Below are 23,198 nucleotides of genomic sequence, written 5' to 3'. Positions count from 1 at the left end.
ACTCTCATCCCCTCTAGATGTCTGATGTAAAGGCTTGCATACAATTCTCAATAAAACGGCCTAACCTGCCATCGTCTGAGACGCACCCAGAGGAGAACATGTACAAACGTTTAGATGTCACTGCATGGCTGAACCATCTGAATGAAGCTGGCCAGGTGGAAGAGGAATATAAACTCCGCAAGGTTTGAGAACTGCTTAACTATTAAGTGTCTACAGCACTAGATAGCCAACAGGTTGGGCATGGTAAGGATCTTGCCCATGATTTCCCACATGATTAGGTCCTGATCTTGGCTGGGTTGTCAACAAAGAGGCTGAGTACAACACGCTTCTTTCTCACAGGAAAGGAGGAGATAAAATCCCGATGCTGGTCATTCATTTCTTAGAAGCCATCTCCAGGAGAACTTAGGCAGAGGCCTGGAGGAAAGGTTTTTGTTTTTGGGAAATAGGAGTCAAAAAAGAGGATGAGAAAAATAGAGATGGGTTAAGAGCTGGTCAGCTGCAACTCATTCGTGGCATCAGAAGGGAGAAGTGGTATCAGTTACTCAATTTATGCTATGTCTCATTATGGGACAGCTCCATTTCAGACTGGGCTATAAAAAAGTCACACAATGAGGCACAATCATAGAGCTCCAATGAGTTCTGAGCTATAGAACTTTCAACATGGTGAATTCCAGAACTCAACCATGGTTTCATGGGAAAGAAAAACTCATCCAAGATATTATTGAAATCCTACTAGCAGCTGCCTAGAATTATATTGTAAGAGACTTGGGAGCAGGTTTCTCATCTACCTTGTTCTCTTGCGTGCGCCCTCGCTCCTCCCTCCTCTCTCCTCTTTCCCCATTCTCTTCCCTCCTTCTTTCTCCCTCCCACACGTTTTCTTGTCTCTCTATTTTATTGACTCTGTTATAGGAAATGCATAATCTATAATGCTAGTGACTCGGGGAAGAAGCTGAAAGTGCCCCGATTCTGATTTAGCAGATGGCCCACAGTTAAGTGTTTTTGTACTGATATTATGCTGGAGTGTAAAGCATAAGTTTGATTATAAAGCTAAATCTATGCAGGATTCATTGTAGTAAAACTGTTAATGGGAAGGGTTTTATAATTGCATGTATGTATGCAAATATATTGCCTGTATGCAGTAGTTATTCATAATAGAGTCTTATCTATTTGTTCCTCTTCACCTCCGCTTGTAGAAATAAAGGAAATGCTAACATTCTTATTCTACTTGGCCTTTATTTTTGTTAAAGAATATCCCTTCTGGGCAGCTTGAGGATCTGTAGTTGAAAATTGCCCAAATATGGGCTTCATATTTACTGTAAAAACTAATCAAACCTTTTTTTTCCCCAAATAGAACTTCAATTGGGGAATAATGGAATAACTCAGCAGTTTAACATGTTTAGCACATTGTGTCCATGGGTAGAAGAATTTTGAATCTTAGCCATGAGTTATGTTCCTTCAGGCAACTAGCTGCTGATCTTGGCTTTATCACAGTACTGAATGAGGTGCCTTGTCAAAAGGAAGCAGGAAAAATTGGCTGTGCCTTATGTCACAATCTAGCTCTAGCATATCATACCAGCTGGCCACAGATGAGCATTGGCAGAGAGACCATGAAGCCTGCAATTTTCTACCCATCCTCTCACCCTGGGTCTGCTGAAGAGAATATTAAGGAGGAGTATAGGATCTTTTTTGGTGAAGGAGAAAAATATATATTGTTAACGTAATATCTGCATTCATTTCCTGTCTCTGCCATTTGACTTCCTGTTGCTTTTTGAATGACTACTCCAGACAGGCAATGTATTTGCACAGATACATTCAGCTGTAATACCTCTTTATCTCCAGTTTTATTACAGTGAATCCAACTTTATAATGAAACTTGTATTGCTAGTAGAAAGACTTTTAACTTTGGGATTGACTCTATTATAGGAAATGCATAATCTATAATGGATGGATTTTTGAATATTGGGAGAATCAAGGGATGTGGAGATGGTTCAGGAGAGTAGAGTTGAGGTGGAGGATCAGCCATGATCTTATTGAATGGCGGAGCAGACTCGAAGGGCCAAATGGCCTACTCCTGCTCCTATTTCTTATGTTCTTATAATGCAAGTGACTCGGTGGGGAGGGTGGGGGGCGGGGGTGGTGGGGGAGCTGAAAGTGCCCCGATTCTGATTTAGCAGATAGCCCACCGTTATGTGTTTTTGAACTGATAGTACACTCTTTTGTCGCTCTTTTTGTGTCAACTTTTTCTCCTTATAATTTCTTATGTCCTCATTTAACATGGGTTTTGCCTATGTAAACCTACCATGCTGTACATGCACCCTCCCACTGTTGATGTCCCTGCAGCATGTCTCGTCGCCCAGCTCTACAACTAGTGGTGGTTCCGTAGCACCTGTCTCTGATTCCTAGCTGCTGAGCTATGTGGTGTTCCTCCTCCCACTGCACCAATAATTAGCCTGTTGCTGCAGACCCTGCTGCAAGAGAATCATTCTTTTTTGAAAAGTCAGCCCTAACATGTTAATGGTTTTTATTCATATGGCCTGACTTATAGTGTGAATAGTTTTACATTATATTTATATCGGCTAGATTCTGAGATGCATGTTTTTTAATTAAATTATATATTTGTTTATACTGGCCCATTCTGAGCTCCATCTTAATTATTTATATTGGCCTCATTTTAAGTGCTGGTATGGCTCCATAGGGGAGGTTTTTTTGTTGATCACTCAGCCCTAGTATTTGTCCCATGTGGTGCAGTTGCTGGTCCCTGCCTTGCTTCATTAGTATGTGATGGCCATGGTGCTAATTGGGGTTAGGGAAACACTAAATTTCCACAACAAGAGCTGGGAGTTCTGCACCAGCAGGGAGAAGATTAATGCTGAACTGCAGGAGATGGGTGGCCTGCAGAGCCTTGACCATGAAACAATGATGCATCTGGTCACAGCCGAGGCCCTAACCAAGACTGGCAGGATTCTAGTATGTACCATTGCTGGAGAGTAATGTATTGATTTGAAGAGATTCCTAAATCTTAAGTACAAACATCTAGAATGTAGGGACAGATTGAAATCACTGACAGAGACAATGTACAATCTAATCCGTCCAAGATCTTATTCATCATTTCCAATTGTGGCTGTGATGGATTGCTATATACTGTAAGGCTGCTGTTATATTTTATAAACCATTACTGTTCAAATAGCTAGAAAATGTGCTCTGCTGTTAGCTGAATGTTTAAACTGCTATTTACTGTGCAGTAAATTGGAATACCTATATGTTGTTTCTTGGAGGTGGCGTATGGGTTTTTAGAGTGTCCCTCAGATATCCCAGTTGCCTCCATGTTATGGGGGAGGAGCTGGATAATGAAGGCCAAGCACTATCTGAGAAGCCAACTCCGTTAGTAATTATTTAAACAAAAAATTAAATCAGCCTTGCTTCTTCCAGGTGAGAGACAGATTGGCGGAACTCTGTAGTATTAAGTTTAAAAGGTGTTGCCGCAGAATTTAGGCTGACACTTCAGTGCAGTACTGAGGGAGTGATGCATTGTCTTTTGGATGTGATATTAAACTGAGTCCCCAAATGCCTGCATTTATGGTGAGCATAAAAAATCTAATGGCACAATTCACACACAACAGAGCAGGGGAGTTCTCCTCATGTTTGGACAACATTTATCCCTCACCCAACACCATATTTATCTCGTCATTGTTGGTGGAACCTTGCCATGTGCAAATTAGCTGCTATGTTTGCCTACATAACAACAGTGACTACACTTCAGAAGTCTTTTGTTGGCTGTGAAGTGCTTTGAGACGTCTTGAGGACATGACAGGTGCTATGTAAATACATCAAATGTAGTGTTATGTAGACAAATACACCAGCCATTTTGGTCCTGCAAATAATAATAGGATGAATGACCAGTTGATCTTTTTTTGGGGTGTGGTTGAGGGAGGAATGTTGGTCAGGACACCAGAAGAGTTCCGTGCTCTTCGTTAAAATAGTGTCATGGGAAATGTCCGCCTGAATAGGTGGATCTTTTTTAAAAAATCCTGCATGTTGGGAAGATTTGGGTCATATTGCTATGGTGCATTGGGATATTCTAAGCTTGGTTAATGAGCACTTACATAATTCCTCCATTCTATTTTAACTGTGGAATACCATTGCTCACTTCTTTATAAGAAGCATTTTGTTTTGTGAACAACAGTGATTTGTTCGGACTAACTGGTTCAATTAACTCCTTGCAAACTGTCACTAGACCACTTTATTGTGATGTGTAATACTTCATTTGTATTGCATATTTCTGTAAGCAATTCTGTTTTTAAATAAATCTGACAAAAGAGTCTTGCGTAGCTGATATTATCAGTGTTCTAAAATATGATGGTGGAGTCCGACATATTATCTAATAGCAATTTTACCATTAAAAGGGTAGATCGTTAACCCTGACGCACACTACTCCTGTTCATCACACATTCTAAAATTGCAGGTTCTAGCTCATAGAGATTGAAAATTCATTTATAGGAATGGCTCTTTGCTGTGAACCTGAATACATGAGGGACCCTGTATTGCAACAGTTTGCTCTATCTAAAATCTATTAACGGTAGTAATATAACAGCTGGGCAGAAGTCACCTCTGCAGGTTTCATCTCAAGAAACTTTGATTCCCTTTGCTTTAATTAAAGCCCTAAAAGTTTGTGTGGACTACAACAAAACTAACTATAAGCACCCACCTACCTGTTTACGTTGACATTTTCTGTGTGATGCCACTATCCGGAAAGAACTGGCTACAGTTGATAGAGAATAGTTCAAATAAAAATCGTGAAGCTTTCTGCATTTTCTTCAAAGGCAATATTTTTTGGAGGTATTGATCCTACAATCTGTGGAGAGGTCTGGCCATTTCTGTTACAGTTTTACAGCTGTGAATCAACATCAGAAGAACGGGAAGCTCTGCGGATTCAGAAAAGGGTGGAATATGAGGAAATCCAGCAAAAAAGGTAATTTATGAGTGATGGACAAATAACCAGTACTGAGTTCTTGGGTATTTCTTCAGAGCACAGAATTATTTGCTGTTGATCCATTGTTCAGTGATCAGCTGAGAAATACCCTGATTGGCAAACCTTAATACTGGTACAGGAAGGAGCTGTGCAGTTGGGATGGGGTGCATCTGAACCGAACGTGACCAAGATCCTAGCGGAAAGGATAAAGAGGACTGTAGAAAAGAATTTGAACAAGTAAAGGGGAGGAGAGTTCAGTTGGAAATAATAACCTAAAGATAAGAGAAAGAAGGGATGAGACCATTGACCACTACAAAAAGAGATAAAGATAAATACTTAAGGAACAGAAAAGGCTATAGGAAGTATTAACAAAATGCCTGTTGAAAATAAAGCAGGAGTAATGAAAAACAAGACCATACAAGATTGCCTGTATAGCAGTGTATAGAGCATCAGCAACAAAATGGGGGATTTGGAGGCAGTAGTTAGAAGTGAGGAATAGATGCAATTGGGATAACAGAAACATGGCGGCAGACAGGACAGGATTGGCAATTAAATATTGCAGACTATAATGTATTTAGAAAAGATTAAAAAAAGGAAGACGAGGTGGTGGGGTAGCTGTGTTAATCAGAAATAACATATTGGCAGTAATAAGTAATGACATAACTGGAAAGGAGATACAAAAAGAATACATGTGGATTGAGATAAAGGATAGGAAGGGATTAGTCACACCAGTAGGGGTATATTACAGATCCCCAAATAATGGCAAGGAAGTGGAGGGGGAAATCTATGAAATGAGTAAAAACCACAATCATAATCATGGGAGATTTCAACTACAAAGTTGGCAGGAGATGGAGTGGAAGTGGAGAAGGGGATAGAGTTTTCTGTAGCAGGGCATCTAAAGGCTCCTGCCGTTAGTTAGACTTGCCCCTGCATCCTACAGCTCAAAAAAAAATTGCCCACACAGTTGCTAAATGTGCGAGCAACATAGTGAAGGAAACAGGGGATCTGGGAGCTGAATGAAGATAACCAATGAGATTTAAGGTTGGGAAATAAACTCAGGAAGGACTGAGAAGTGGGGTGAATTCAATGTCCAATCAGGCGCAGGAGAAATAAGGAGAGGGAAAGAAAGATTGGATTAAGAGAGAGAGAAAAAAGGGACAGAAAGGAAAAGTAAGACATTTAAAAAAGTTAACATTTTTAAAATCTCCCCGAAAAATTCAAAACCTGAAGGAATGAGATTCCACTCTTGTAATAGTTAATTTTCAAATCCAGAGAAGTTGATTGGCAGTCATTAACAATTATCACGTTGTTAAAAGGGTACTTATGCTACTATTTATGAGCTCTAAATATCTGCAGCGGGTTTAGTTCGTATCGCCAGTAGAGCAAAACAGGCTGATAGCAATTGACTTCAATGGAAAAGAGCATCAGGCACGGTGTAAAACAGGCTACCGATTCGTTATAAGCTCGCTTTGCACTACTGGCGTAGACAAATTTCATCCCAAGTTCTCCAGAGAAGGAGGTCAGTGAGTGGATGGCTTATTCACAGAAATCACAGAAACCCCACAGTGCAGATAGAGGCCATTTCGGCCCATCGAGCCTGCACCGACACATATCCCACCCAATCCCCGTAACCCCTACACCAACACATATCCCACCCTACCCCCGTAACCCCACGTATTTAATCCCCCTAACACTAAGGGTCAATTTATCATAGCCAATCAACCTAACCCGCACATCTTTGGACTGTGGGAGGAAACCGGAGCACCCGGAGAAAACCCACGCAAACACGGGGAGAATGTGCAAACTCCACACAGACAGTCACCCGAGGCCAGATTCGAACCCGGGTCCCTGGCGCTGTGAGGCAACAGTGCTAACCACTATGCCACCGTGCTGCGGTTTTAGTTAGTGAAGTTATTAGTTCACTATTAGTTAGTGAAGACTCAATTTCACATTATTAGTAACCTTTAAAATAATGCATACTTTTTGCAACTTACTAAAGTAAATATCTTTGGAACTGGCTATGGTTGTCATTAATTGTTCTTTGTGTATTTAATTTATTTTATTTTCCTGTTATTCGAGACAGCCTTTTGGAGTTTAAAAAAAAGTGTACCACAGTATGGTAGAGTGGGTCTTTCATCTGTAGTTAATCTGAATTACAACCTCTCTTGGGCCATTGGCAGAGTATAAATAGAGGTAAGGCAATTTAATTTCAAAGGGAAAATGAAAGGCATGTCAACACAAACTACTCTTGTGATACCTCCCAGTCATGACAGGAATCAGAGTGCCTATCAATAGGAATGATTAGAGGTAACCTGAAAGTGGGAGAGCAAAAATAATTTTAAAATAGGAAAGAATAAATAGAAAGTACTGCTATTATAACTGTAGTATTAAAATTAGCTGAAGTTTGAACAGAAGTGTTTGAACAGGTTTACAAGTGTACCTTTGAATATATATGTGGCAAGTATATGAGTGTTCTCTGTTCAGTATATAGGTGGCCTTTTAATGCAAGTTTTATGGAGTATTTGAACTGAGGAAATGCCAAGAATTGTAGAATATTTGCCTAGTTTATCTAAAATATTATAATATTTGGCATTATAAATGTGCAGAATATCAAACCTTAAAACAACGCTGAAGGAAAATGTTGAATTTCATAATATAATATTTCAGTGGGGTTCACCTGGGTTCAATAACTACCTGTTCTAAAGGAGCAGTATTGTTTTTTAGCATTTGTACTCATTAGCCATGCTACTACCAAATTGTGTCAAAAACATTGTTTATATTGTTTGACTTCTCTATATATTTTAGAAATTACTTTACATTTTTTAAACATTTTAGTTAAAGAGACACAATGACAATTGTGATAGGTTCACTCACATCTGTCACTGCACCTGATCTGAAAGAAGGAGAAGGTAGTAACAGATCCTTCTCCAGCTTGTTGCCGGATTGCTATGTAAAAGCAGCTAGACAGAAAATTGGGAAGTGGGTCTGTGAATGACAGGAATTGAGGCTTAAATTATTCCCCTTTGCAGATTGTCAATGACTCCGGAGGAACATGAAGATTTTTGGCGAAAAGTTCAGTTTACTGTTGACAAAGATGTGGTTCGGACTGATCGATCCAAACAGTTCTTCAAAGGGGAAAACAACCCCAATGTGGAAACGATGAGGTAAGGTTGTTGATGTTGTGTGTGGCTGTATAGATTGGGTAGTTTTGGGCAGGCTGGGGAAAAGTGCTATTTTCATCAACAAACAAGACAACTTCAGAAAGTGGAAATGTGACACACTCTCAAATTTAAAACTACCTGAGCAATAGTCTACATTACAGTTTGACTACTTTCAATTTTACAGTGTTTTTCATGTAGCAAAGAATTGCATTTTGCATTAAACTCTCATTGGATGCAACTAATATTGGTGCTGTGTTTGTCGACATAACATTGACTGCATTTCAAAGCAATTTATTCTATATGAAGCATTTTGTGATATTTCTGAAACATTTGATAAACTAAATGAATGCAAGTCTTTTCTTTTTATCTCTGATACTCAACAAGAGACATGGTGGCACTGCATTCATTTATGAAAGTGTCCAACTTTTAGCTTTGAGGAGACTGTGGAATATGTCATGAAGGCTACAGGCAATGGTTTGGATTATGCAACGCTACGTCGAAATAGTGCAGATGGCCTAGCTCCTTTTTAAAAAGAGACTTACTGTTACAAGTTCAAGTTCTTGCCTTAAATATTGTTACAAGTATAGAGGTTCTAGTCACTTCTATAAGTGACTTGAGCATTTTATGTTTTTGGGTGTGCCCATACTGCCCAATAGACATAGAAACATAGAAGATAAGAGCAGGAACAGGCCATTCAGCCCCTCGAGCTCATTCCGCCATTCAATGAGATCATGGCTGATCATCCAAATTCAGTACCCTGTCCCTGCTTTCTCCCCATATCCCTTGATCCCTTTAGCCTTAAGAAATATATCCAACTCCTTCTTGAATATATTTAATGAATTGGCCTCTACTGCCTTCTGTGGTAGTGAATTCCACAGGTTCACCACTCTGGGTGAAGAAATTCCTCCTCATCTCTGTCCTAAATGGCTTACCCCTTATCCTTAGACTGTGACCCCTGTTCTGGACTCCCCGACCATCGGGAACATCCTTCCTGCATCTAGTCTGTCCAGTCCTGTCAGAATTTTATAAGTTTCAATGAGATCCCCTCTCATTCTTCTAAACTCCGAGTATAAGCCCAATCGACCCAATCTCTCCTCATACGTCATTCCTGCCATCCCAGGTATCAGCCTGGTGAATCTTCGCTGCACTCCCTCCATGGCAAGGACATCCTTCCTCAGATAAGGTGACCAAAACTGCACACAATACTCAAGGTGTGGTCTCACCAAGGCCCTGTACAACTGCAGCAAGATATCCTTGTTCCTGTACTCAAACCCTCTCACTACAAAGACCAACATACCATTTGCCACCTTAACCGCCTGCTGCACCTGCATGCTTACCTTCAGCGACTGGTGCACAAGGACACCCAGGTCTCGTTGCACTTCCCCTTCTCCCAATCTATTGCTATTCAGATAATAATCTGCCTTCCTGTTTTTGACACCAAAGTGGATAACCTCGCATTTATCCACATTATATTGCATCTGCCATGCTTCTGCCCAATCACTCAACCTGTCCAAATCATACGAGTTTCTCTGCATCCTCCTCACAGCACACACGCCCACCCAGCTTTGTGTCGTCTGCAAACTTGGAGATATTTCATCTAGTTCCCTTGTCTAGATCATTAATATATATTGTGAATAGCTGGGGTCCAAGGACCGATCCCTGCGGTACCCCACTAGTCACTGCCTGCCACTCGGAAAAAGACCCGTTTATTCCAACTCTTTGCTTTCTGTCTGCCAACCAGTTCTCTGTCCAAGTCAATACCTTGCCCCCAATCCCATGTGCCTTAACTTTACACGCTAATCTCTTATGCGGGACCTTATCGAAAGCCTTTTGAAAGTCCAAATACACCACATCCACAAGTTCTCCCATATCTATTTTACCAGTTACATCCTCAAAAAATTCCAGTAGATTAGTCAAACATGTAAATCCATGTTGACTTTGTCCGATCCTGTCACTGTTTTCCAAGTGCTCTGCCATTACATCTTTTATAATGGACTCTAGCATTTTCCCCACTACCGATGTCAGGCTTACCGGTCTGTAATTCCCCGTTTTCTCTCTACCACCTTTTTTGAATAGTGGGGTAACATTAGCTACCCCCCAATCCATGGGTACTGTTCCAGATTCTACCGAATGTTGGAAGATGATCAGCAATGCATCTACTATTTCTAGGGCCACTTCCTTAAGTACCCTAGGATGTAGATTATCAGGCCCTGGGTTTTTATCGGCCTTCAATCCCGTCAATTTCCCTAACACCATTTCCCTACAAATACTGATTTCTTTCAGTTCCTCCCTTTCATCAGACCCCATGTTCCCCGACATCTCTGCGAGGTTATTTGTGTCCTTCTTTGTGAAGACAGAACCAAAATATGTATTTAGTTGGTCTGCCATTTCTGTTCCCCATTATAAATTCCCCTGATTCTGACTGCAAGGGACCTACGCTTGACTTCACCAATCTTTTTCTCTTCACATATCTATAAAAGCTTTTACAGTCAGTTTTTATGTTCCCTGCAAGCTTACTCTCATACTCTATTTTCCCTTTCTTAATTAATCCCTTTGTCCTCCTTTGTTGAATCCTAAACTGCTCCCAATCCTCAGGTTTACTGCTTTTTCTGGCCAATTTATATGTGCTCTCCTTGGATCTTATGCTATCCCTAATTTCCCTTGTTAGCCACGGCTGACTATCTAGCATAACCCAGGGGTGTAACAATAGTATCCTCTTGGAATATGAAATGGATATTCATGTCTTTTGCACATGTTCTTCAATCTTTCCAAAGGCAGAATGAACAAGCACTTAGTGAGACAAGGCCAGATATCAATCATTAAACTGCTTTATTTCACAGCACTGGAACATGCAGAGGCAAAGGTTATGATCGGATTCCCTTATTTCAATCCGTACATTTTGTATTTGCATAATAATGCAAATAATGAATATGCTATGCTTCCCCACATCAGTGAGGCATTTTGTTTGACTTAAACAAAGTCATTTCTAACTACCTGTTACTCTAATCTTCTGGCAGCCTTTCTTGGGCCTGACTGCCTTGTCGCTTTTGTTTTCAAAAACCTGAGTGACTTTGCAGCCTTTGCTGGACCTGACTAACTCGCATATCAACATGTGGGTCTCTCTTGTTTCTGTCCCACAGTTAATTGGGGCTTGGTTTCTGAATTCCACCGCGCCCCCCACTGCCCCTCATCTGGGCTGGCCAGAAAGCTGCTAATCGAGACTACTACTGCACTGCCCCCACCTCTTGAAACTAGCTTCATGCAAAGCTGAACAGGAAGGACCATTCCAATCCCATAACCTGTATATGTTTGGGAGTGCCTGTGATTATATAACAATTCCCCAGTTTTTCTTGATTATCATGGGTAACATTTTCTATGGCTGGCTTCGATACACAGTCTCCAAATACCTACCGCATGTGGCCTTTTTCATTAACTTGTACGAATTCACAACATTTAAACATTGTTGAATTCTGAAATCCTTTCCGTGAATAAAAAATGATAAAAATTCCCAAAATGTGATCCTTATGTATATTTATTTGAATATCTTCTCAGGAGAATTTTGCTGAACTATGCAGTTTACAGCCCTGAGATAGGGTATTCCCAGGGAATGTCAGATCTGGTGGCTCCAATCTTGTCAGAGGTCAGGGATGAATCCGACACATTCTGGTGTTTTGTTGGACTAATGCAGAATACAATTTTCATCAGCTCACCGCGGGATGATGATATGGAAAGACAGCTGGTGAGTGCTCAGTCAGCTGGGAAAAATATCTTGGAGTGACGATGAAAATGATTGAAAGGAGCTAAATTAATTTTTGGAGAAACGTTTAGTTCTACTGTGACTCTTCAAATTTCAATTAATACAAATCTTTTTACAGAAAAATTAGCTGCCACATTTAAAAATCTTTTAAAATGCAGGATACTTGGGAACAAGTCATGTTTCATGAAATACTGTTTTTCATTAGTATTTTCTCCCTAGAATTTCTAGCAATTTTCATAATTTTCTTTGAAGGTTCACAGCTAGTTTTGGCTACTTGGAGCAGAAATAACTTGAGCAGCTAAATCGACGTTGTCACTGAAATTTAACATTGTAGTTTCATATCAGTGGTTTAGAAAGTATTTCAATGATTAGGAATAAATCATCCCCATTGGTACTCTGAACCCTTCATGCAGAGCTACTTTAGAGCACCAATAGTCCTACTGCACTGTACAATGTAAATGGGGCATAATTTGTGAGTTTGTCAACTGTTTATATGACTTTTAAGAACTTTTTTTTTCTTAAATTATATACACTTCCTTGAGCTCAAATTTTTTTGAATTATGGGAAATCTCATCTGTTTAAGAGCATTGTACCATTTGTTATAGATATGTATGTATGTAGTTCGTTTTTTTTTATATATGCAGTGTCTGTGTTTTTTTTAAAGCTGTACCTGAGGGAGTTACTGAGATTGAAGCACCCCCGTTTTTACCAGCACTTGGTGTCCCTGGGTGAGGATGGGCTCCAGATGCTGTTCTGCCATCGGTGGATTCTTCTCTGCTTTAAACGCGAGTTTCCTGAAGCGGAGGCACTTCGCATTTGGGAAGCATGTTGGGCTCATTACCAGGTTAGGATTTGCTCTTTTAGGCATATATTATATCCAGCTGATTGTGGGAATAGCAAACCTACAATAGCTTTTTTTTTAATCAGGGGCACTTGAATTTAGTTTGCGCCAGTAATTGAATTGGACTCATTCTGGTTGGTATTTACACTTAACAGCATCATAGGCTGCACTGGATGTAATAATTATAATCTTTTATTTTTATGTGCAAAACCATAGTTAAATCCATCACAGATACGCAAGGGGATCATAAGATAGATATAGATAAGGGAGGCCATTCAGCCATCTTCACTCATCTGTGCAGAAAGACCCTACAGTATCCCACCTTGTCCTACCCAGAAGACCATTCCTGTGTGAAGGAAAAACCTCCTGACATAAAACCTAAATTTGCCTAGATTAAACCTGTGGCCCCTTGTCCTACAGTTATAATTTAGTTTGTAGTGTTCTAAATCCATCCTTTTCTAGACTGTTTACTACCTTAAATACCTCCGAGGACACCTTTCAAACAATAATACGAATAAACAACAACTTGTATTTATATAAAGCCTTTAACGTAGTAAAACGTCCCATGGCGCTGTACAAGAGTATTTTAAGACAAGAAATTTGACACCGAGCCACATAAGGATAAATTAGGGCAGGTGACCAAAAGCTTGGTCAAAGAGGTAGGTTTTAAGGAGCGTCTTAAAGGAGGAAAGAGAGGTAGCGAGGCGGAGAGGTTTAGGCAGGGAATTATAGAGCTTAGGGCCTAGGCAACAGATGGCACGGCCGCCAAAGGTTGAGCAAAGGAATGCTCAAGAGGGCAGAATTAGAGGAGCACAAGTATGTGGGGGGCGGAGGGGGGGAAGGAAATTACAGAGATGGGAAGGGGCGAGGCCATGGAGGGATTTGAAAACAAGGATGAGAATTTTTAAATCGAGGCGCTGCTTAACCGGGAACCAATGTAGGTCAACGAGCACTGGGGAGATGGGCGAACGGGACTTGGTGCGAGTTAGGACACGGGCAGTCGAGTATTGGATGACCTCAAGCTTACGTAGGGTGGAATGTGGGAGGCCAGCCAGGAGTGTGTTGGAATAGTCAAGTCTAGAGGTAACAAAGGCATGGATGAGGGTTTCAGCAGCAGATGAGCTGAGGCAAGGGCGGAGACGGGCGATGTAACGGAGGTGGAAGTAGGCGGTCTTTGTTATACTGCGGATATGTGGTCAGAAGCTCATTTCAGGGTCAAATATGACACCAAGGTTGCGAACAGTGTGGTTCAGCCTCAGACAGATGTTAGGGAGAGGGATGGAATCAGTGGCTAGTGAACGGAGTTTGTGGCGGGAACCGAAAACAGTGGCTTCGGTCTTCCCAATATTTAATTGGAGAAAATTTTTGCTTATTCAGAACTGTATGTTGGACAAGCATTCTGACAATTTAGACACCATGGAGGGGTCGAAAGAAGAGGTAGTGAGGTAGAGCTGGGTGTTGTCAACGTACATGTGGAAACTGATGCTGTGTTTTCGGATGATGTCGCCAAGGGGCAACATGTAGATAGGAGAGGCCAAGGATAGATCCTTGAGGGACACCAGAGGTAACGATGCAGGAGCAGGGAGAGAAGCCATTGCAGGTGATTCTATGGTTACGATTAGATAGATAAGAATGGAACCAGGCGAGTGCAGTCCCACCCAGCTGGACGATGGTGGAGAGGCGTTGGAGAAGGATGGAGTTGTCAACCGTGTCAAAGGCTGCAGACAAGTCAAGAAGGACGAGGAAGGATAGTTTACCTTTGTCACGTCACAAAGGATGTCATTTGTGACTTTGGTGAGAGCCGTTTTGGTACTGTGGCAAGGGCGGGAACCTGTTTGGAGGGATTCAGACGTGGAATTGTGGGAAAGATGGGCACGGATTTGGGAAGTGACAACACGTTTAAGGACTTTGGAGAGGAAAGGGAGGTTGGAGATGGGGCGGTAGTTTGCAAGGACGGCGGGATCAAGGGTTGTTTTTTTGAGGAGAGCGGTAATGGCGGCAGATTTGAGTGAGAGGGGGACAGTACCTGAGGAGAGAGAACCGTTAACAATATCAGCTAACATGGGAGCCAGAAAAGGAAGTTGGGTGGTCAGCAGTTTGGTGGGAATAGGGTCGAGGGAGCAGGAGTTGGGTCTCATGGACAAGATGAGCGCAGAGAGGTCATGAGGGGAGATCGGAGAGCCAAACCACTCAGCATCGAGCTAGGCACCAGCTTCAGACACGACAATGGCACACCCAGCTCAGTCGACCCTACAAAGTCCTCCTCGCTAACATCTGGGGACTTGTGCCAAAATTGGGAGAGCTGTCCCACAGACTAGTGAAGCAACAGCCTGACAGTCATACTCACAGATTCATACAATTCATACACAGCCAATGTCCCAGACTCCTTCCTCACCATCCCTGGGTATGTGCTGCCCCATCGGCAGGACAGACCCACCAGAGGGGGCGGCACAGTGGTATACAGTCAGGAGGGAGTGGCCCTGGGAGTTCTCAACATTGACTCTGGACCCCATGAAATCTTATGGTTTCAGGTCAAGCATGGACAAGACCATAAGAACAGAAGAAATAGGAGCAGGAGTAGGCTATTTGGCCCTTCGAGCCTGCTTCGCCATTCAATGAGATCATGGCTGATCTTCTGCCTCAACTCCATTCACCGGCCCTATCGCCATATCCCTTGATGCTCTTACTAGTCAGAAATCTATTGACTTCTGTTTTGAATATACCCAATGACTGAGCCTCCACAGCCCTCTGGGGTAGAGAATTTCAAAGATTCGCCACCTGTGTGAAGAAATTTCTTCTCATCTCAGTCCTGAATGGCCTACCCTTTATCCTGAGGCTATGGCCCCTGGTTCTAGACTCCCCAGTCAAGGGAAACATTCTCCCAGCATCCACCCTATCAAGCCCTGTAATAATTTTGTATGCTTCAATGAGATCCCCTCTCATTCTTCTGAATTCAAGAGAATACAGGCCTAGTTTACTCAATCTCTTCTCATACGACAGTCCCGCCATCCCAGGAATAAATCTCGTGAACCTTCGTTGCACTCCCTCTATGGCAAGTATATCCTTCCTTAGGTAAGGAGACCAAAATTGTACACAGTACTCCAGGTGTGGTCTCACCAAGGCCCTATATAATTGGAGTAAGACTTCTTTACTCCTGTACTCAAATCCTCTTGTAATGAAGGCCAGCATACCATTTGCCTTCCTAATGGCTTGCTGCACCTGCACATTCACTTTCAGTGACTCATGTACAAGGTCACCCAGGTCCCTTTGAGCATCTGCATTCCCCAATCTTTCACCATTTAGGAAATACTCTGCCTTTCTGTTTTTTCTACCAAAGTGGATAACTTCACATTTATCCACATTATATTCCATCTGCCATGTTCTCGCCCACTCACTGAGCCTGTCGAGATCCCCTTGAAGCCACTTCACATCCTCTTCACAACTGACACTGCCATCTAGCTTTGTATCATCAGCAAATTTGGAAATGTTACATTTAGTCCCCTCATCCAAATCATTGATATAGATTGTGAATAGCTGGGGCCCAAGCACCGATTCTTGTGGTAGCCCTCTAGTCACAGCCTGCCATCCTGAAAAAGACCCGTTTATCCCTACTCTTTGTTTTCTGTCTGTGAGCCAATTCTCAATCCATGCTAGTATATTACCTCCAATTCCATGTGCCCTAATTTTGTTCACCAACCTCTTGTGTGGGACCTTATCGAAGGCCTTCTGAAAATCCAGATACACCATATCTACCGGTTCCCCTTTGTCTACTCCACTAGTTACATTCTCAAAGAACTCCAATAGGTTTGTCAAACAGGATTTTCCTTTCATAAATCCATGTTGACTCTGCCCAATCTTACTATTAGTTTCTAAGTACCCAGTTATTGCATCCTTTATAATAGATTCCCGCATTTTCCCAACTACTGATGTGAGGCTAACAGGTCTGTAGTTCCCCGTTTTCTCTCTCCCTCCTTTCTTAAATAGCGGGGTTACATTTGCTATCCTTCAATCTGCAGGACCCGTTCCAGAATCTATAGAATTTTTGGAAGATGACAACCAATGTGTCCACTATCTCAATGGCCACCTCTTTCAAAACCCTAGGGTGTAGGTCATCCAGTCCTTGAGATTTATCGACTTTTAGTCCCATTAATTTTGCTACAACTATTTTTTTACTAATAATTTCTTTAAGTTCCTCATTCTCGCCACAACCTTGGTTTTCTCATATTTCTGGGAGATTTTTTGTGTCTTCCTCCGTGAAGACAGAAACAAAGTATTTATTTAATTTCTCTGCCATTTCCTCATTCCCCATTATAAATTCTCCCGTCTCTGACTGTAAAGGACCTACTTTTACCTTCTCCAGTCTTTTCCTTTTCACATACCTATAGAAGCTTTTATAATCCGTTTTTATATTTTTCGCTAGTTTGTGCTCATATTCCATTTTCCCTTTATCAATTTCTTGGTCCCCCTTTGCTGATTTCTAAAAAAAAATCCCAATCCTCAGGCTGACCGCTTTTTCTGGCAACTTTATAAGCTTCCTCCTTTGACTTAATACTAGCTTTAATTTCTTTTGTTAGCCATGGTTGGATCACTTTTCCTTTTGGGTTTTTATGCCCTAGAGGAATATATGTTTGTTACAAATTATGCATTATTTCCTTGAATGTGAGCCATTGTATGTCCACCTTCATACCTTTTAGTGTAGTCTCCCAATTTACCATGACCAACTTGTCCCTCATACCCTTGTAGTTTCCTCTGTTTAGATTGAAGACCTTAGTTTCAGATTAGACTACATCACTCTCAAACTTAACGTAAAATTCAATCATATTATGATCACTTGTCCCTAAAGGCCCCTTTACCACAAGATTATTGATTAGCCTTTTCTCATTACACAGTACCAGATCCAGAATAGCCTGTTCCCTGGTTGGTTCCTCCATATACTGATCCAGGAAACCATCTCGTATGCATTTGAAGAATTCATCCTCCACACCGTTAGTGGTAATTTGATTTGCCCAGTCAATATGTAGATTAACGTCCCCCATGACTACCGTATTGTCCTTGTTACATGCACTTCTAATTTCTTGATCGGAGCTGTGGCCTATACACAACTCCCACCAATGTTTTCCGCCCTTTGCTGTTTCTTAGCTCCACCCAAACTGATTCCAGTTCTACATCATGATCTGCCGAGCCAAGATCTTTTATCTCTACCGTACCGATTATTAACAGCGCTACACCACCTCCTTTTCCTTTTGTCTGTCCTTCCTAAATGTTGAGTACCCTGGAACATTCAGTTCCCAGCTTTGGTTACCCTGCAACCATGTCTCTGTAATGGCAATTACACCATACCCATTTACTTCTATTTGCGCCATTAATTCATCCACCTTGTTGCGAATGCTACGTGCATTTAGATAAAGTGCCTTCAACTTTGCCTGTTTAATATTTTTCTGCACTTTGACCCTCTTTACTGTCCGCCTTTGTTTCTGCTCCCTACTAGTTTTGCTGACTACTTTTCTACTTTGCACTTCCAGCTTTTTTTCTCTCCGTTCTGTGCCCACTCTTAGGTTCCCAGCCCCCTGACAAACTAGTTTAAATCCTTCCCAACAGCACTAGCAAACCCCCCTGCGAGGATATTGGTCCCGGTTCTGCCGAGGTGTAATCCGTCCAGCTTGTACAGGTCCCACCTTCCCCAGAATTGGCCCCAATACCGTAGGAATTTAAATCCCTCCCTCCTACACCATCTCTCCAGCCACGCATTCATCTGGTCTATTCTCCTATTTCTGCTCTCGCTAGCACGTGGCACTGGGAGTAATCCTGAGATTACTACCTTTGAGGTCCTGTTTTTTCATTTATTTCCTAGCTCCCTATATTCTGCTTGCAGGACCTCATCCCTCTTTCTACCTATGTCATTGGTACCGATATGGACCACGACCTCTGGCTGTTCACCCTCCCCCTTCAGAATGTCCTGCAGCCGCTCAGTGACATCCTTGACCCTGGCACCAGGGAGGCAACATACCATCTGCGGCCACAGAAATGTCTATCTGTTCCCCTTACGATAGAATCCCCTATCAATATTGCTCTCCCACTCTTTTTCCTCCCCTCCTGTGCAGCTGAGCCACTCGTAGTGCCACGGACTTGACTCTTGCTGCATTCCCCTGAGAAACCATCTCCCCCAACAGTATCCAAAACGGAAAATCTGTTGACAAGGAAACCTCCTGCTGATTACCACGTACTGCACTCCCTCAGCTGCTGAATCAGTACTCCTCCATGTTGAACACCACTTGGAAGAAGCACTGAGGGCAGCAAGGGTACAGAATATATTCTGGGTAAGGGACTTCAATGTTCATCACCAAGAGTGACTTGGTAGCACCACTACTGACTGAGCTGGCTGAGTCCTGAAGGACATAGCTGCCAGACTGGGCCTGTGGCAGGTGGTGAGCGAACCAACACGAGGGAAAAACTTACTTGACCTTGTCCTCACCAGCCTACCTGCCGCAGATGCATCTGTCCATGACAGCATTGGTAGCAGTGACCACCGCACAGTCCTTGTGGAGACGAAGTCCCGTCTTCACCCTCCATCGTGTTTTGTGTCTCTACCACCGTGCTAAATGGGATAGATTCAGAACAGATCTAGCAGCACAAAAACTGGGCAATCATGAGGCGCTGTGGGCCATCAGCAGCAGCAGAATTGTATTCCACCACAATCTGTAACCTCATGGCCTGGCTTATCCCTCACTCTACCATTACCATCAAGCCAGGGGACCAACCCTGGTTCAATAAGGAGTGTAGAAGAGCATGCCAGGAGCAGCACCAGGCGTACCTAAAAATGTGGTGCCAACCTGGGGAAACTGCAACGCAGGACTACATGCATGCTAAAAAGCAGAAGCAGCATGCAATGGACAGGGCTAAGCGATCCCACAATCAACGGATCAGATCAAAGCTCTGCAGTCCTGCCACATCCAGTCGTGAATGGTGGTGGACCATTAAACAACTAACGGGAGGAGGAGGCGCCATGAAAATCTCCATCCTCAATTATGGCAGAGCCCAGCACGCAAGTGCAAAAGACAAGGCTGAAGCGTTTGCAACCATCTTCAGCCAGAAATGCCGAGTCGATGATCCATCTCGGCCGCCTCCCGAGGTCCCCACCATCACAGAAGCCAGTCTTCAGCCAATTCGATTCACTCCATGTGATATCAAGAAACAGCTGAACGCACTGGATACAGCAAAGTCTATGGGCCCCGACAACACCCCGGCTGTCGTACTAAAGACTTGTGCTCCAGAACTAGCCGCACCTCTAGCCAAGCTGTTCCAGTACAGCTACAAAACTGGCGTTTACCTGACAATGTGGAAAACTGCCCAGGTATGTCCTGTCCACAAAAAGCAGGACGAATCCAATCCGGCCAATTACTGCCCCATCTCAATCATCAGCAAAGTGATGGGAGGTGTCATCAACAGTGCTATCAAGCAGCACCTACTCACAAAAAACCTGCTCAACGATTTGGGTTCCACCAAGGCCACTCGGCTCTAGACCTCATTACAGCCTTGCTCCAAACATGGACAAAAGAGCTGAATTCCAGAGTTGAGGTGAGAGTGACTGCCCTTGACATCAAGGCAGCATTGGACCGAGTGTGGCATCAAGGAGCCCTAGTAAAATTGAAGTCAATGGGAATCCGGGGGAAAACCCTCCACTGGCTGGAGTCATACCTAGCACAAAGGAAGATGGTTGTGGTTGTTGGAGGTCAATCATCTCAGCCCCAGGACATCGCTGCAGGAGTTCCTCAGGGCAGTGTCCTAGGCCCAATCATCTTCAACTGCTTCATCAATGACCTTCCATCCATCATAAGGTTGGAAGTGGGGATGTTCGCTGATGATTGCAGTGTTCAGTTCCATTCGCAACTCCTCAGATAATGAAGTAGTCCATGCCTGCATGCAGCAAGACCTGGACGACATCCAGGCTTGGGCTGATAAGTGGCAAGTAACATTCGCACCGCACAAGTGCCAGGCAATGACTATCTCCAACAAGCGAAAGTCTAACCACCGCCCCTTGACATGCAACGGCATTACTATCTCCGAATCCCCCACTGTTAAGTCTGTGGGTTGTATTGTAAATAATACACAGACTCCACGATTAACAAAATAAAACAGGTCTTTACTATTCAGAGGTTCGGGCGATTCTGCCCTAGTTAACGTATCACAACCCTTATATACTGGTGTGGTCACTATCGGTATTACAGTATACATGAGCCAACAAATAGTGCCACCCTAAAGTAGTGCTCCTAAAAGGCGAACGGTTACATTCTATAGTTCCCTTAAAGGTAAACGGTTACATACACAACACTCCTCCCTTTTTAGCTTATTACTTACAGAATCCCCTTTAAACATACAATCTTCAACTTCATATAAACAGTTTACAGATATACTCTTGATGGAGTCAACATCATATAACAATTTACAGATATACTCTCGATGGAGTCAACGTCATATAACTTCATGTTTAACATAACATAATAACATATATAACTTCATGTCAAAACAGATCACAGATTCAGTCTCTGCGGAAAACAGTTCACATTGCTGAAGTGACTCATTCAATAGTCCTTCCATGGATTTAACAGTTTGAACTTCCGAACTGATTTGGCTCCGTTCGGAGGGACCACGTGTGTGATCTGGTAGAGGTGATAATGGTTCAGATGGGTCATCTTCTGTTTCGACTTTCCTTTTCTGCTTCTTGGAGACTCTCTGGGCTCCACTGTCAGCTGCCAGCTGCCTGCGCAGTTCCTCCTTCTCTGCCTCCTGTTTCCGTCGTAGAGCCAGCTTCACCCGATGTTCCGTAGACTTTTGGTGCTCCTCCATGATTTCTGCACTTTGGGAGTCGAAGTTACAAGCTGGTCAGGACAGGACATCGCAATATTCGGTGTAGTCCACCAGGTCATGGTAATATTCAGTGTCGTCCTGAGCTAGGCCAGCGAGAGGGTCGTCTATTTCCTCCATACCCAGCTGGACGTTAGCCAGCTCTTGTTCCAAATCCAGACATCTTTCCTGAAGAGACTTCTTCATGTGTACCTCTTCATCCAGCTTTTTCTGGGCTTTCAGCAAGTCGTTTACTAATGACCTCATTTGTGATTTTAATACTTCAACTTCCTTTGGAGATTGATTGATCGGACTATTCAATCCCTCTACCGGAGCAGCTGTTTCAGCGGTCTGTTGTTCTACATTGACGTGAGTCAGCGTACTTTTGGTATCCAAGGGTTGCTCTGCTGCCATCTTCTCAGTCTGTGTTGCAACCTCAGCTATTTCCATAACTTTTGAGAGCTCCAAACCCCTCTCCTCTTCCACCACTAATGTTTCATCTATGGATGGAATCTTTACCGATGAGGCAGCCTTGGCCTGGAGCTCATCAAACATTTCCTGCAGCCTTTGGACTTCTTGCTCATGTTCAACCTTTAGTTGTTCATATGCTTCTACTGAAACTAGCTTTTCGGGGGTTGCCGAGTTAATCCCCTCCAGAATTGTAGCCTGGGCCTGTCCATACTGTTCTTTCAACTTCTCACACTCTGCTTGTAAGGAGTCGTAAAGAAGGACTGGAATAAAATCCTGGCTTCCTGAAGATTCCTCTGCAATTGGTTTTTTTGCAATTTCCTGTTGGAGTTCAGCCAAGGCTGCTATGCTATCTGCCTCTCGAAGTCTCACTGCCATCAATTCTTCTTTATTCTTGCAGTCTATCTCAGCCATTTCCCGTTTACTCTCATTTAACTGAGTGAGTAGCCCCTTATTCTGGGCTGAGAGATATTGCACCTTCTCATGTAGACCATAGCACTCCTTCTCTGCTCGACATAGCTGATTTCTGCTGATTTGGTTCTGTGTTTCAAGTTCCAACATCCTTTGCTTAGCTTCTTTCAGTTTCGCCTCAATAATCCCCTCTCGCAACATGTCCACATTATTCACATCAGGTAAAGAAGCGTTTCTCTTTTCCATGTCCAAGATTTGTTTCTGCGTCTCCTTAAGAGCACACTGCGATTCAACTTCTCTTAACCTTGCCTGCACTAGCTCCGTCTCTAATTGCAGAACAAAATCCTCAGTGTAGTGTGGTTTGCCCTTCTGCTGTATCTCTAGATCATGCAAATATTCTAACTCCTGAACATCATAAGGGAGATGTGATCGGTGAGCCAGTAGGTTCTGTTGTCTTTCCAGACTCTCCCATTCGGTGTCATAGAACTTTTTCATTGTTTTCATCTCTTGTACGAGGCGGTAACTTAATTGTTCTAATTGTTGTTGTACTTTGAAATAACGTTGAGTTCGAGCCCGGTGTTCCTCCGTAATGCATATGTCTGTAACTTGAACAGACTCAGAATTCTCTGTCTTTATGCACGCCATCGATTTTCCAACCTTAGTCCGTGAGTTCATGTTAACCTTGTTTTTCATACGTAAGCTGGACTTATCGTCTTCCGGCTCGGAGTCTGAGCTGCTTGTCTGCACCGA

General features: G+C 42.8%; 1 protein-coding gene across 3 annotated transcripts in view; it reads left to right on the top strand.

The window, feature by feature from the left end:
- Nucleotides 1-23,198, top strand: part of tbc1d16 (TBC1 domain family, member 16) — a 141,996-nt gene that overhangs the window by 72,901 nt on the left and 45,897 nt on the right. For all 3 annotated transcript variants that reach the window (XM_085963681.1, XM_085963683.1, XM_085963682.1), the window contains 5 exons: nucleotides 18-182; nucleotides 4,821-4,969; nucleotides 7,999-8,133; nucleotides 11,683-11,869; nucleotides 12,552-12,731. In XM_085963681.1, coding sequence (XP_085819807.1) covers nucleotides 18-182; nucleotides 4,821-4,969; nucleotides 7,999-8,133; nucleotides 11,683-11,869; nucleotides 12,552-12,731 — 816 coding nt within the window. The remainder of the gene's footprint in view (nucleotides 1-17; nucleotides 183-4,820; nucleotides 4,970-7,998; nucleotides 8,134-11,682; nucleotides 11,870-12,551; nucleotides 12,732-23,198) is intronic.

Source organism: Somniosus microcephalus, chromosome 21, assembly GCF_052327205.1.
Source record: "Somniosus microcephalus isolate GS21.2 chromosome 21, FLI_Smic_1.0, whole genome shotgun sequence".
Lineage (NCBI taxonomy): Eukaryota > Metazoa > Chordata > Chondrichthyes > Squaliformes > Somniosidae > Somniosus > Somniosus microcephalus.
Note: the sequence above shows the minus strand (reverse complement) of the source record. Positions and strands in the feature narration are given on the sequence as shown.